This window comes from Salvia splendens, chromosome 10 (assembly GCF_004379255.2).
Source record: "Salvia splendens isolate huo1 chromosome 10, SspV2, whole genome shotgun sequence".
Taxonomy (NCBI): Eukaryota; Viridiplantae; Streptophyta; class Magnoliopsida; order Lamiales; family Lamiaceae; genus Salvia; species Salvia splendens.
The window spans coordinates 22,691,085-22,707,082 of record NC_056041.1 but is presented as its reverse complement, the minus strand read 5'-3'; the positions used below and the strand labels follow the sequence as shown (position 1 = coordinate 22,707,082).

Sequence of the window (15,998 nt, the reverse complement as noted above, 5' to 3'; positions counted from 1 at the left end):
TCGTGCGCTATCTCTTTGAGTTGGCCGGTCTAGTGGCTTGGAATGTGGCCACATTCCTTGTCATGTATGTTCAGATATGGTATGGTGATGTTGAGGTTGATGGCTATGATGATGTTAGTAAAATATTTTTGTGACTCGGGCTCTTTCAAAGTTAAAACCCCGAGGTCACTCGTTAATGGCATGATAAATATTTTTATTGAAAATGTTTTCGGCATGAGTCCACTGAGTGCATCAAGTACTCAGCCCTGCATTTCTTTTTTAAAAATATGCAGGTTGAGCTGTGACGAGCGCGGTGGGTGTTGAGCAGAGCTGGTGAAGATTTGTGCTTGGTTTAAATGTTACGAATATATTGTGTCTTCATACATAATATTATTCTTCTCTCGAATGCTTCCGCTGAATGTTGTTTCTTTTGAGTTTATGTATTGTTGAGATATAATCCCTTTGAGTTCTCAATTGTTGACATGATACTTTGATTTTATTTGAGCTATGGTCGAGTTGCGTTGTTTTCCCCTTTCTTCCCCGCTTCTTTAACCTCCCCTAGTCGCGATCAACCGTGTTTTCTATCCTTAGAAAATGCGGGCGTGATAATGAGTCAGTGAAACGTGGGCATCATTACTATTTATAATAGAGGGAACATTTTTTTAGTACATCAACTATCCCAAATGAGCAATTTTGGTCTGTAACATTTTACAATATCTTTTAAGGTCCATCAACTATAAGTTAATATCAATTCAACTACTTTTTGACTATTTCCAATATTTTCATGACCAAAGTACCCTTAAGGCCAATGAGGGCAATTCAATCTATTTACCCTCTCATTTTCATTAAAGTATGTAATTTAGGATAGTTGATGTACCAAAAAAGATGTTCCCTCTAATTTTAATTTCAAAATACAAATATCTTAATGATATTAACATTCTATTACTATTAATTATTCACGTTTAGTTTTACTTATTTATTATATTTTAAATCATTGTACTATATTTAATATTAATAGTGAAATAACTTAAATATAAATATATGTAAACATTATACTTATACATTATTTGTATATAAAAGTAGTTCAATTTATTAGATGGAATATTAATTTTTCAATATTAAAGCTATATATAGAATATGTTACTTTTAAGTGCAATACAAAATTGATGATTAAAATAAATTAAAATTTATTAACGTACATAGAATCTTAAATAATTCAAAGAGCTAAGTTTTATTTATATACTCTTATGCAATAATTGTAGTCTAAAACAATTAGTTGAAATTATCAATAATCAATTTAATGAAAAAAAACAATGACATTCTTAGTTGAATACATGATTAATTTAAATCTATGATTGTTTAATTAAATAAAAAATTAATAGCTGCTATTAATTGTTTAATATCACAATGTCGCGTCTTAATATTATCATTAGGCCATTTAGAACATCATGAAAACTCTTCATAGTTCTCATATTTATTTCCTTGTCTATTCGCGAATCATATTTTTTCTACTTTATTAAATTTTTATTTCAATGTAGTATATATTATGATTAACTTAAATTTTCCAGTTTAATAAAACTAGGAGATTCATTAAAATAAAATATTTATCTTAGTTTTATCTAAATAATTGAGTATGAAACCATATAAAAGTATTAACTAGAAAGTAATACTCCCTCCGTCCAATAAAAATATGGGCGGATAAGATGACACGAGAATTAAGACAAAATTGGTAAAGTAAGAGAGATGATGAGAATGACATGGTAAATTAAGAGAGAGGAGGAGAATAATAATCAAAGTAGAGTTAATGGATAGTGGAACCTACATTTTTAAATTGTTATAACTTTTCAAAAATGGAATGCACATATTTTTGTGGGACAGACAAAAATAGAAAGTGCACATATTTTTATGGGACGGAGGGGGATCATAATATTCAAATAAGGTATAGTATATATTAATAATAATAGTATAAAATCTATTAAACTTAATCCAAAATAAATTAGAAAAAAGAAAAAAGTGGAAAAATAAATAGATTGAATTGCCCTTCATGGCCTTAAGGGTACTTTGATCATGAAAATATTGAAAATAACCAAAAAATAGTTGAATTGATATTAACTTATAGTTGATGAATCTGAAAAGATATTATGAAATGTTAAATTTGCTCATTTGGGATAGTTGATGTACTAAAAAAGATGTTCACTCTTTATAATAATTAAGAACTGGAACTCATATTCATGGATGGACCAAATTGGATAAACGAGACTCTTATTCACTGATAGAAGAAATATAATGTCTTATAAAGTATAGATGGAGTATTATCACACCTTTGTGACACGCTTTCCTAAATTATACTCCTTTTGTTCCATAAAAAATACTCCCTACTACTACTAGTCTTCTTTTCTTTTCTTTTTTTTTTTAAAATTTTGGACCGCCCATAAAAATAATCATCTTCCATTTTTAGTAAATGTTTCTCTCTAATAATTCTACATTCCTATTTCTCTTATACTTTATCAATTTCACATTAAACTTGCGTCGCCCAAAACGATCGCAGTATTTGGCTGCATCGCTTTTGTATTTTTTTAGAAAAGAGGGTAACATCTGTGTTGTTTGGACATTTTGGAAGAATTATGAAGGAAATTATCTTAGATTATAAGAAGAAATAGGAACATTTGGGTTTGTGACTTGTGGGTATTGGGGCTCTGCCTAAATTCGATCCAGAATTGGAAATATGTGGATTTGTCCATAGGTTTATGATCAAATATTTTGTGAGAAATTCAGTGAAATCTTAATGATTTATGGAAGTAAGAAATCAATGTCATAGATGCAATTGTGTTGTGGTGTTTTAAGAAAGAGCTCGACATTTTTGTTTTTTAGATTGATGATGTTGGGTTGCAATACATTTTGCTCAATCCTTTTAACCTATTAGGTATGGTATGTGTAGGTAAAATTCAATTTATTGCCTTTGAAACTTATTTCCATTGGTTTTTATGATTGCAAATGAAGTTAAAGGGGAGATGCCCAAGAAACAGATTTTGAAATACAGGATTTACAACTTAGAAAAAATAAAGATAAATGAAAAGGTTTCGTCTTCTTATAATCTTCAGCTTCGGAAAACATATCTTATTATTTTGAGCTCATTATATCACACTAAAAAGGAAAGAAGAAATAGAAATTGAAGAAGAAGAAGAAAGAAAAAAGAAAGGAAGAAAAAAAGTCATATGTTTCATACTTCCTCCGTCCATCATTTATAGTCCCATTTGGACTCTACATGGATTTAAAGAAATACTACTAGTAGTTAACTTTGTGAAGAAAATTGGAGAAATTAGTTAGTAAAATGTGGATCCCATTTTTTATAATAGAATGTGAGTATAAAGATTTGGGTGAACGATGAGGTCCATTTACTTAGAATGAGAAAAGGTAAATAAGACTTTAAATAGCGGACACTCCAAAATTTCACGGGACAGAGGAAACCATTTAGTTATATTTTAAAAAAAATCTCTTGATAGACCTAAAAACCACTTGTTTGGTATCTAAAGTTATTTTTATCCCAAAATACCAAAAAAATATATAAAAAAGATCAGATGAAGTTCACTCTTTTTGTTAAAAAATCTGATCATCTTAAATAAAAATATTTGTTGATATCTATAAGGTAAAATGTTGAATAACTATATATCGAAATAGGAAGTCCACATCCACCTAGTAGATCCAATGTAAAATCTGCATACACTATTATAGATCAGCACCAACACTGCTTCGTTGCATTTGTGATTTTTGTTTTCTTTTCGAACCAAAAAAAAAAGAATACACTGTAAAATAGGAATAATTTTTTATAGAAACTCACTGCCTGGGAATATAATAATTCGAAATACTAATATTAATGGATGAATAGAAGAGGAAGAAGAGAAGTCCATCTTTCTCTGCATGTGACCAGAAAAATGTCGTCTTCCACTGGAAATAGCTTTTAGTAGCATCAGACTCTGTGATTGCTGACACCCTCTTAATTATTTCCCATTTCTTTATCACCATTTCTCACTCCCCTTCACTGCAATGCTTCTCTCTCCTTTCCCCCTAAACCAGCTTCATTGAAGCATTCAAACAAACACAAGCAGTTCAAAATTGAAGCACACACACACATGCATTCATGAGCACAGGCAACACTCTTCACTCAAATTAAGTAAATGGGTTGTTTGGTGTCACAGCTCGCGGCCAAATTCGCCTTCTTTCCGCCGGCGCCGCCGACTTACCAGGTGAAGAAGAGGGACGACGGCAAGCTCGTGGCCGTCTCCGCTTCTTCCTCGCTCCCAATCGCCATTGACGACTCCTGCCTCGATGTCCTATCCGTACACACCAAGAGGGGCAACAAGATTGTAGCTTTCTACCTCAGGAATCCCTCCGCCCGCCTCACCGTGCTGTATTCCCATGGAAATGCAGCTGATCTGGGCCAGCTCTACGACCTATTTCTCCAGCTCAAAGCCAATCTCAGGGTTAATCTCATTGGGTAATTCGAGATTAATTCAGTTTGCCCTATCTATTGTTTTCTATTTTTACTGTTTTGATTTTCTGCTTATTTATTGGCTTAGATCTGAAATCTTTATTTTTAGTTGACAAAATAGAGGCCTAAATTAATTGAGTTTGCGTATTCCTTCTTTAATGTTGGCACTGTTGCTTATTTTTGATGTGAAAGTGATTGGGCTTTGCTAAAAGGTGATATTAATGGTACCTTGAGATTGTGACATCTTGTTCACTTCTCAGTGACTTTCATGTTGCTCTTAATTTTGCTGTCTTTCTTGTTGCTTTCAGTTCTTTCATCTTTCAGCTTTTGTGAGATTGGATGATTACAAAGCTTAGTACAAGGCATGGATCTGTTTCACCTTTGCTTCTTTTCTAGTGTTTTTACCCTCTTTATTTTTGTTGTCTTACAAATATCTGGAGAATGCAAATTACTCGTATGAATTAATTAATTCTAAACTTGTCTGACCATCTTATCCTTCAAATACACAATTCTATGTTTTGTCAATGTATCCTATCACTCAAACTAAATGCCACCTAGATGTGCAATTTGTATGCCTCTGGAGCATTATTTCTTTGCTCAATGATTACAAGGGAATTAGCTTGTTCATCTTGCTCTTCAATATCTGCCTCTTTCCCATGTTTTGTGAATATTTTCATTTTCTAATGTGTGTAATGCAAAAGATGGACTCTTGCAATTTAATGATTTACTCTTTCTTTCATTAGTTTATTGCGTTACTGAGTTAATTCTATCCAAATTTGCAGGTATGACTATTCTGGATATGGAGCTTCAACCGGTAAGGTAAAATTCAATGAACTTAGTCCCGTCGTTAACTGATGTTCATAACTGCTTAGTTTTGGAAGGTGCAGAAAGAAAATTGGCGTGCATAACCTTGCTTATAATAATTATATTTAATTCTGTTTTGGAACACTTAGTAGTCAGTCTCATAAGTCGTTGTATGCTGATGATTGTTATGAAGAAGTTTAATAAATAGAAATCAGCCTGTTACGGACCTTTTGTTTGTTTGTGAAGCGTCTTAATAATGGTTCATGACTTCCAGCCTAGTGAATATGACACATATGCGGACATAGAGGCTGTATATGAGTGTCTTCAAACAGAGTATGGGATTAGCCAGGAAGATCTAATTCTATATGGGCAATCAGTGGGAAGTGGCCCCACACTACATTTAGCAGCTCAGTTACCAAGATTAAGAGGTGTAGTCTTGCACAGTGCCATCCTATCTGGACTTCGTGTGCTTTGCCATGTGAAGTTTACCCTCTGCTGTGATATTTACAAGGTTAGCTGTTATACATTTCTCGAAATAAACATATATTTACATGTTTAACATGTGGCAGTGCTTACAATCAAGGTTGTACTTAGCCCCCTTCTGATCAGATGTGCCCTTTACCAGCGATATGGTGTGTTTCTTTGATGGTTGGACTTTTTGAAATATGGGTTTTTATATTTGAGTCCTTCGATATATTTTCTTCAAGTCAAAATTTTCTTGCTCTAAAATCGGTAGACAGGTGGAGATTGTAGCTTACTGGTCATTATGAGTTTAGATACCCATTTAACTAACTAATAAGGTACTGCTGCGGCTCAGTTATTTCTTGTTTGTACGCATTGGGATGATCTTTCTGTAAATGTGTCAGTTGTGATTAGTAAGTGAAATCAAAATTCATGGTGGTTGTGATATGATCCTTGGGCTGCATCAGGTTGTATGTATGTTGAAAAATATGTTTAGTTTGTTTTGAAGCATTTTTTGAGAAAACCCTTTTGTGGTGTGATTCTCACGCTTGTGCTTTTTTACAATATTCCATATGTTCAGAATCTAATTGACCTTTCTACCTTTTATTTGCTGTCAGTTATTAACTCCATTAAATCTTGCAGAATGTAAAGAAAATTCGAAAGGTGAAGTCTCCTGTGCTTGTTATACATGTAAGTTTCTAGAATCTCTATGACACTAAACATTTTTGTTGTTTACATAACAACTTAACCAATGCTGAGTGGTTGTTGATATCTTTTTTATCTGTGCTCTTTTGTTTTATGTAAATTTATAATGGGTGCTTGTAGACAATTTCAAACTATATATTACTAGAAAAGGCTTAAACCAATGAAGGTGATTCCTAGGCCAATGCCAAAATTAGGAAACTGCTATAAGTCAAAATCTCATGATAATCCGTACTCTTGTGTTGCATGAGTAACTACATTCATATGTACTTTAATAGAAGTATTGCACCAATGGGAAGGAAATTGGATGGTTTCCGCCCTTGAACATTTTCCACGTTAGTAGCTCCATAGGCATAGTTCATTAGCACATGCTTAAGCATTGAGAAATACTAGTCTATTTTCACTTTGGTGCTCCGTCAATGGAAATATTTTCTGTTGCCCTAATCTGAGGTGTTTTCTCCATAGGCCCCCCAATTCCTTTTATCTTTTTTACCAACTCTTATATTGTTTCTTTAAGAAAAAGTGTCAATCCATTGTAGCTACTGAAGTTTGTCCATGTTGATTTTTTGATATGTTTGTAGCTAGCCACGCTTAATGATTCTTCTAGCTGCTTTTAACATGTGTTTATAATGCTTTTGTTAACTGACAAATCATGTTCGTTTATTGAATATTTTCCATGTCCTTATGATAATTTACAGGGAACAGATGATGATGTTGTAAATTGGTTGCACGGCAATGGTCTATGGAAAATGGCAAGGGAACCATACGAGCCATTGTGGATCAAAGGAGGCGGCCACTGCAACTTGGAGCTGTACCCGGATTATATTCGCCATCTTTGTAGATTTGTTCAAGAAATGGAGAACATGACCACTGAAGTTCGATTGAGGAAGATTATGCCGACTCTGGCTCTACAGAAGAGGTGGAAGTGTACCTCAATGTGTTGTGCCGATAAATGCTGTATAGTTAAAGTTAGAAGACCGAGATGGCCACAATGCTTGAACCTCAGTTGCGTAAAGAGGCCGAAATGTGCGGAGTGGAGGCTGCCAGGATGCCCATCATGCTTGATTCCTAGCTGCACGGGTTTGTCATGTTGGTGCAAGAAATGTTCGTGCCGGTGTACAATATGCTCGTGTTTGTGTGCTGCCAAGTGCTCTTGTTGGTGATATCATTGGTGGGTATACAAAAACATTTGGACTAAGCTAGACTTTGTACAGATTGCTTCTCTGTTAACATGTAGTACTAATTAATGGTAAACTAGTCTGATAATTATTGGTATGTTTAGGAATTTCAAGCCAATTAGTACATCATTTTGCTCTTCTTGATTCTACTAATTAACGGTTGTAACTCTGTTTCTTGCATCAATGTCTATTATGCATAAATTTTTGGCATATCAATGTCCATTTTGACCAGATAGTTTATCAAATCATACTCATTACTCAATTCATGTTTAGTACTTTTGGTCTCAAACAATATGGATATGAATTGGTTGTAAATGATGAGTTGCTCGGCTTGGGTTCTTTCTTTTTTATTCTAGACTACAATTGACATTCTTTAAATGTACTGGACTTTTTTTATTCCGCCTGGGAGAGACGCTTGAGAGTCGTCTCCTTTTAATGAAACGCATGACGGAGATGCGTCTTTCATATAGACGCATGAGGGATATGCGTCGTTTAATATTAAAAAAATTTTATTTTTTTTAAAGACGCATAAGCGTCATGCATCACAGGCAAAGACGCATAAGCGTCATGCGTCGATATTTTTTTATTTATTTTATTAGACGACGCATGGGCATCATGCGTCTTAGGGAGAGACGCTAAGTTGCATAAATCAAACGAGAGAGGCAGTAGCGGGCAGAACGCGAGAGAAAAGGCAGACGCGAGCAGAAACACATAGCAGGCGCAAACTCAGCGATTTCGGCGATTTCTTGGAGATTTCCTGTCATATTTCGGTAAGTTTCCTTCAATCTTTCAACATTCATCCCTTATTTATAGTTTATTTGCATATTATTAGGGTTTCTAATAAATTTAATTTAAACTTACTAAATTAGGGAGAAAAAATTGGCTCTAATTCTTGTTGGTTTGTATATATATTTTTGCAGAAATCATGCCAGTATTTGTGAGTTTATATTGGGGTGGTAGAATAGTTCAACTTCCTCAAGTGGGTATTGGTTATGATCCACCTCGTGCTAGAGCCTCCATCGTATTGAATTCGTGTGTTTCATTCTTTGAATTAGTTGCAATGATATATGCTAAGATAAGGATAGATTCAAATCAACACTCCATCGATATATCATGGAGGCATTGTTTCTTGGGTACCGCGAGTTATATATGCACTGGGGTTGACAGTGATGACAGTGTGATGTTTATGTTCAATGGGGCTCTAAATTCTACTCGTCATATTGAATTATTTGTTGAGTATTTGTCTGTTGGAAATGCCTTAATCCCACCAGTTGTTGATTATGGTGTTGGATAATCTACGAGGTTGAACCTATGAGCTTTGATTGTGGTATGAATGAGCAAACAGATGTTGCAGATGCTGCTGATGTTGGATTGAATACTGAAGAGAATGTTCAAGAGCATATTGATGTTCATGTTGTACGAGAAGACCTTGATCCACCATTGTCGTCATCATCATCTGATGATATTTTAACTGATGATTCAGGTGATGTTTCTAGTGATGAGGAGATAGTGTGTAAACCCGTCGTGCAAGGTGAACAACCACTTCCAGGATACGTTCACAGTGGGTTGAAATATTTTCGCAGACTGCCGAGTGGTCCTTCTGAGGTACTTGAAGTTGGTAATGAGCGCAGTACTATGTACTGGGACGAAGCACACCCGTATCGGATTAATGCGGGAATAAAATTTGATAGCAAGCTGCATGTGAAGACTACTATTACTATGTGGAGTCTGAGGCAACACCGACAATTTAGGGTGGTTGAGAGCAAATTAAGAAGGTGGCATGTCGTATGCAAATATCCAGCAGGGAGGACAGAAGATGGGATAGCTATTATCAGCAAGACCGACGCTGAAAAAGCGAATGAATGTTCGTGGAAAGTTTCTGTTACACAAATGACCCATGATGATATGTGGGAAATTAGGAAGTGGGTGGGACGCCATAGTTGTGAAGGCCATCGTAATGATAGAGGACATGCTAACTTTTCATCACCAATGATTGATTTGTGTATTCGCCATCAGTTGCTAAAAAATGCCAAGTACAAAGCCGCAGCCGTAAGAAATTTTGTTCATGACAAATTTCATGTGGTAATCAGTTATAAGAAGGCATGGTATGCACGGAGAAGGGCTTTAGAGATTGTATTTGATGGATGGGAGGAGTCATTTAGGGATTTGCTAAGCTACGTGCTTGAATTGCAGTCTAGGAATCCAGGCACAATTGTTGAGTGGAGGCATAACGAGTTGTTGATCCAGGGCCGTAATAAAGTTTTCTATTACGTTTTCTAGGCACTTGGGCCTGCTATACATGCTTTCCAAGAGTGCCAACCAGTTTTAACAATAGACGGGACTCACCTTCGAGGAAGATTTAAAGGTAAGTTGCTTGTTGCTTGTGGTGTTGATGCTAACAAGAAATGTCTGCCTATTGCATATGCTGTTGTTGATGAAGAAACTGACGACAGTTGGGAGTGGTTTTTGGATCATGTCAGAATTCATGTGGTGAAATACCAAAGGGAGGTGTGCATCATTTCGGATAGGCATAAAGGAATCCTTAAGGCTAAGCGTTTTGATGAATGGAAAAAGCCGCCGATATGTCACCACAAATTTTGTTTGATCAATGTGAGGAAAAATATCTTGACGAAACTTAAGGGTAAGGGAGCTAGAGTGAAATGCATGGTATGGGCATTGGGTGTCACAACTCAAGTACATAAATACATGCTAATGCGACGTGCACTACGGGAGGAAAGTCTTGTTGCGATACACGAGCTCAACAAAGCCAAAAAAGAAAACTGTTCTCTTTGTTACGATGATGAACTGAGAAGGGGGGTGCCCTCAACAAACATGTCAGAGAGCTACAACAACGTGTTGAGAGGTATAAGAGAGTTGCCAATTAGAGCTTTGGTTGATCTGACATTTTGGAGAACAGTGCAATGGTGGGTAGATAGAAAGACAGAAATACAACATACCGAAGGTCGGTTGACCCCGTGGGCGAGGGACAAACTTGCTGCATATGATGCAAAGGGGCAACTACATTACTGTTCAGTACTTGACCGAGGACTAGGCCTTTACCAAACTCTAAGTCGTCCACGTGTTGAAAATGGACAGGCAAAGGGCAATAACAGACAAGACGTCGAGTTTATGGATTCAAAGTGCAGTTGTGGGAAGTGGCAGATGTGGAGAGTTCCTTGTTCACATGCGTGCACCGTTGCTAGAGATAGAGGTAACTCTATGTTTGAACTCATTGATAAACACAACCACAAAGCTACATGGGAAGCACAGTACTCTGGTGGCCCATTTCACGCACCAAGACACGAAGACTATTGGGCTTAACCTGCATGGAAATTGCATATCACCCCTGAGCAGTTGCTTCCTCGAAAGCGCGGACGAGGCAGATTAGGAAGAATGGATGTCCGTGAGGAAGATGAACCGAGAGCTCCCCGCAAGTGTAGGAATTGCGGCGTAGAGGGGCATGACCGAAGAAATTGCTCTGTTGATCGTGTTGTGTAGGATCCTCCCACTTTTTGCAGTGCAAGTATTTTTTCTTAGCAATCTTTGATTTTCTTAGAAATGTGGCAAGTTGGTATCATAGTCAATGGCAAAATGTGTGCATATTCAAATAGCATTTGCATAATTTGAGATCTCTTAATACTTATTTTAAGTTGAATCTGCACATGTTTGAATGCAGAATCTTGAAAGCAGGGAGTATGCTCTGAGCAGATCATATTGATGTTATAGATCTTTCCGAAGCTCGTTAGAGGGGGTGGTTTGAGTTGCATAGTTAATGTTTTGGCTACTCATCTAGTATTGCTGCTACTGAAAGTTGATTAGGTTCTTGTTTAATTGTATATTATGACCATTTTCATATTGGCCAATCTTGATTAATGTCTCAAATACGTTAATGAGAAATGAGAGTTATGATTGGCATAACTAGTATGCATGATTTTGGTTTATCATATTTTTTCATCAAGGAATTTACACTTGTGAGCATGCTGCAGCCTATTAAAAATAAATCCAAAACAGTATTACAAAACACATTCCAATTTTTTTAGTAACTCAAAACATCACTAAACAATGCTACTTGTACGACGATGGAGTGTATTTCGACGGTTCAATCCTCTTATTCTTTCTGCTTGACAATCTCTTGTACACTTTGCTTATTACCTTCCCAACCCCGCCGCGTGATGAACCCTCTACAACTGGTCGAGGTTGGACATGGATGTTCTGAACAACATCTTCTTCCACATTTTCCTTTCATATGCCGTCATTTTCTTCTTCTCCTTCATCGTCATCTTCTTCTTCAACTTGTACAGGAGGTACAAACTGATAATTCTGGAAGAATGAATCGATCGATGCTCGGGCTCCACTCCATTGCGGCACATCTTGGCTTTGTGAATAGGGGCGACGATTCCAATCGGGCTCAGGTTGGCTTGGAGAATACAGGGGACGGTCCCACTATGACTGAGACTCATGCGCCGGGTATGAAGACCACTGGGGTGGGTCATGCTCTGGATTCATCGGCTCTAGGGATGCGACTGCGACATCCTAAACTGCTTTGTGAAACCGTGTCCCCCAGTCCGAACACCAGGCACTCCACGACCCCGTGGAACTACGTCTGGTTGATAAGGCATGACAACATCTTGATGTTGAGAAGCCAGGTACTCCATGACATCAGCGTTGTTCGTAGACTGGAGGACATTCCTAACAATTTGTCGAATCTGGCGCATTCGTGGGTCCATTTCGTCTTTAGTACTTAAATGGAAAACTTGCTAAAAACCCTCAACCTAGACAAAAAAATGATGCAAATATCAATACGAAACAATGTATAACACATGAAAGCATATAGTTTAATATAACAAACTTACAAATAGTCTCATCGAAGAAGCTGACTCGTTCATCCCAGCGGTTGACCGTGCCCTAGGCTGAGTCAGGTACGTCACTGTAATCTTATTGTACCACGCCATATACCTCGGGCTCATAGGAATATTCATGGACATCGGTGCGGCGTCTTCGGCAGCCTGGGACCTTTCATACCTCAGGTCCCACTCCCCAATGTAGAACTGATGCGTGTTTTCCCAATTGTTACCCTTCTTACCACGCCGATCATTTTTGCCCAAATGATCAGCATTTTTGAGCATCATGTCTACAAGTCGAGGAATGTCCTGGTACCGATTAAACTGTCGCCGCACTCATCCAGCCTCGTGTGCCTCGACATAGGCCCAACACACCAAGTACGTGTCGCACAAGGAGCATCCATTTGCATCACTGCAGTCGTCAGGCAGTATGCAATGCGCATAAGGCGTCCACATAAACTACAAACCAGCAATGCACACACCAAATTAACTTCATAATAAATTCATAAATTAAGTCAACATTAAAATAATATTCACCTGGTCGGGCCTAAGCAGGGATATTTGATCACGATAATGCTCAACCGAGTATCTGGGATCATTTCCTATGTGCGTTGTTCCTTTCCACCTACAAATAAGATTGATGTAAGAAAATAACCCAAATATGCATAAACAAATAAATATTTAAATATATACCTGGCGCCACATGGGGTATATGGTTGGTGCACGACTGCTCCTATGAACGCAGGCCTCAGTGTGGGCATTCTTTCCCACGCCCATAGCTGCAGAAGAATCATAGGCCCGCCCAACTCTTTCCTCTTATCCATGGAAGCCTCGCACAGATAATGATAAAGGTAGGACAAAGCGGCACTTCCCCAACTAATATTCTGCACCTCGTCCGGATCCTCAAACGCATTCAACCACATAAAAGGAACCTTACACCCCGTGGTGTCTGGTAGAATGAGACCTCCTAACAAAATTAGGGCATGGATACGAGCCCTTTGGATGTATACGTATGTAGGCAGGTCATCACCCAAAGGCATCCTCGTCTGGTTGATCAGAGCGGTCATCAGCAACCCGCCTTGCTTTGTATCTGTGGATGCATCCGGTATCCATCCCACCAAATCGCGGCACTTGCTAGGCCAATCTGGATATCTAACATGATGGTCACGCCCTGTGAAAACGCGACCGTCCGCTCTCAAGCCCCAAATGGCTTGCACATCTTCCAAGGTCATCGTCGCCTCTCTGATCGATAGATGGAAAGTGTGCGTCTCCGGCCTCCAACGCTCAATTAAAGCCGTGATCAGCTCATTGTCGACCTTCATCGACTTCCCACAATCCATCACGCCTTTAAAACCAAAGGCGTCAAGCCAATCCCTCACATTCTCATGAATGCCGACATCCCAAGTCTTACTTTCCGTCCGACGGACTTTGAAAACTTGTGTGGTGCCATCTTTCAATAGTTTACTTGATAGGTGCTTTTTCTGCAGATATAGCACGGACGGGTCTTCGGGTCCATATAACAATTGTCCACTTGAACTTGAAGTCTCCATCTAATCTAATAACATATTCACAAAACCTCAATTACAAACTCACATTTACAATACAAATAACATATACATTCAAATTTATCGTCAAAATAACAAAACATCATAAACCAAATTATTCACTCCTAATCCATTGAATATCATATATTAGAAACTCCAATTCATCACAATTCATGCTTTGTAAGGCCTAATTTACATATAACTACTAAATTATAAGGTTAAATTACCAGATACATTTCAACACCTACCCTCTTCTCCAATAACAACCAAAATCGCAACACCAAGCATCTCAAACATATCCAGAACTATACAATTGAATGAATTTCACCAATAAAATCCATTACAACTAACAAAATAACAAAACATCGGTCAAATTAGAACAATTTGATATAAACCTTATTTTACAAAATTGAGAGAAACCTACACAAAAAATACAAATAAACTACAAATAAGGGAGGAATGTTGAAAGATTGAAGGAAACTTACCGGAATATGACGGGAAATCGCCTGCTATGTGTTTCTGCCCGCGTCTGCCTTTTCTCTCGCGTTTTGCCGCTACTGCCTCTCTCGTTTGATTTATGCAACTTAGAGACGCATGACGCTCATGCGTCTCTCCCTAAGACGCATGATGCTCATGCGTCGTCTAATAAAATAAAAAAAATATCGACGCATGACGCTTATGCGTCTTTAAAAAATAAAAAAAAAAATAATATTAAACGACGCATGTCCCTCATGTGTCTATATGAAAGACGCATCTCCGTCATGCGTTTCATTAAAAGGAGACGCATGAGGGTCATGCGTCTCTCCCAAAGGCGGAATAAAAAAAAGTCCAGTACACTTGAGGAATGTTAATTGTAGTCTAGAATCAAAAAAGAAAAAACCCATTGAAGCTTAATTCGGAAAAAAAGCTCGTTCAGATCTCGACTCGATAGTAAATGAGCCTGGTTTGAAGCTCGATTCGTTGGGCTAACATGTTTGGATTCGTTTGCTGACAAACATGTTTGCAAGCTTATTAATCGAGCATCTTCATGAACCTTCAATTGAATGCAATCAGACTTTCAGTAGAGCTACTACACTGTTGGATTTAAGAATTCGGTTTAAATGATTTATACTCCATCTGTCCCACTAAAATGGAACGTTTTTCTTTTTGGATTGTCCCATTAAAAATGAAATGTTTCTTAAATGGAAACAACATCATCTCTACTTTTTCATGCATCTTACTTTATTATCTCCTCATTAACTTAAAAAAACAACACTACATAAAATAAAACCTCGTGCCAAAAAGCAAATGTTTCATTTATAATGGAACTGAGGGAGTACTTAGTAGTATTAACATATAGATTGTATATTTTATGATATAGTAGTAATTAGTTATATGAATTATATTATATATATAAATTATTAGAAAAATAGGAGAGGAAGGTTGTAGGGGGAAAGAAGCTAGATCTGAGGGCATAAGGACAATTGTGCGTTGGTAGGTTATTGTATTCCGAGAAGCACTCTGAATCACCATATATATGAGTAATATAATCCAACACATGGTGTCGTTGTCGTTGACGTTGACGTTGCCATTGTCAACCAACCTTAAAAAGTAAATAACCATAGGTTCGTTATATTTGGTTTTGTTGGTGTTGGTGTTTTTGTTATATCTAATAAGAATGGGGTGGAAGAGAAACACAGGAAAAGAAGATGATGGTTGTGAGAGGAGGAGTTGGTCAGGTGCCGCCGGCAAACCCAATTTCGAAAATCTCATCGATTTCTCAAAGAAAAGACCTCCTTCATTTATGCATCCACGCATCCACAATGTAGACTCGCAGCTGCCTCAAAACCCTCCAAGACTGCAGAGGAGCGTCGGCATGAGAAGAGAATGGAGCTTCGAGGATCTTCGACGACTATAGATACTGCATTTCCCGTGCATGCATATATAACCAATTCTTATAAATCCATATTCTTATTTCTTATCCTATGCCATTCTCTTATTCCTATCTCTTTTCATTTGT

The 15,998-nt window shown here is 37.3% G+C and overlaps 2 protein-coding genes across 3 annotated transcripts; one reads left to right on the top strand and one right to left on the bottom strand.

Moving 5' to 3' along the window:
- The first annotated feature begins 3,751 nt into the window (after positions 1-3,751).
- LOC121751259 (alpha/beta hydrolase domain-containing protein 17B-like) lies at positions 3,752-7,767 on the top strand. Of its 2 annotated transcripts, none has more exons than XM_042145975.1 (5): positions 3,752-4,474; positions 5,251-5,287; positions 5,547-5,783; positions 6,377-6,424; positions 7,135-7,767. In XM_042145975.1, the coding sequence occupies exons 1-5, from the start codon at positions 4,155-4,157 to the stop codon at positions 7,597-7,599; spliced, it is 1,107 nt and encodes a 368-aa protein (XP_042001909.1). In that variant the 5' UTR covers positions 3,752-4,154; the 3' UTR covers positions 7,600-7,767. The 2 variants fall into 2 exon arrangements, with proteins under 2 accessions (XP_042001909.1, XP_042001910.1); XM_042145976.1 differs by lacking the exon at positions 3,752-4,474 and adding an exon at positions 4,845-5,153.
- A 5,024-nt stretch (positions 7,768-12,791) lies between these two features.
- LOC121752777 (serine/threonine-protein phosphatase 7 long form homolog) lies at positions 12,792-14,005 on the bottom strand. The gene is made up of 3 exons (XM_042147871.1): positions 13,149-14,005; positions 12,993-13,080; positions 12,792-12,914 (listed from the first exon to the last, which is right to left on the bottom strand). The coding sequence occupies exons 1-3, from the start codon at positions 14,003-14,005 to the stop codon at positions 12,792-12,794; spliced, it is 1,068 nt and encodes a 355-aa protein (XP_042003805.1).
- Between the last annotated feature and the right edge of the window lie 1,993 nt (positions 14,006-15,998).

What these genes read in the sequence shown, in the direction of transcription:
- LOC121751259 (XM_042145975.1), top strand. Translation starts at nt 4,155, where the DNA reads ATGGGTTGTTTGGTGTCACAGCTCGCGGCCAAATTCGCCTTCTTTCCG. An exon ending in ATGGAGCTTCAACCGGTAAG is followed by an intron (nt 5,288 to 5,546) that starts GTAAAATTCAAT and finishes CATGACTTCCAG; the next exon opens with CCTAGTGAATATGACACATA. An exon ending in CTCCTGTGCTTGTTATACAT is followed by an intron (nt 6,425 to 7,134) that starts GTAAGTTTCTAG and finishes GATAATTTACAG; the next exon opens with GGAACAGATGATGATGTTGT.
- LOC121752777 (XM_042147871.1), bottom strand. Translation starts at nt 14,005, where the DNA reads ATGGAGACTTCAAGTTCAAGTGGACAATTGTTATATGGACCCGAAGAC. An exon ending in TATACCCCATGTGGCGCCAG is followed by an intron (nt 13,081 to 13,148) that starts GTATATATTTAA and finishes TCTTATTTGTAG; the next exon opens with GTGGAAAGGAACAACGCACA. An exon ending in CCCTGCTTAGGCCCGACCAG is followed by an intron (nt 12,915 to 12,992) that starts GTGAATATTATT and finishes GCTGGTTTGTAG; the next exon opens with TTTATGTGGACGCCTTATGC.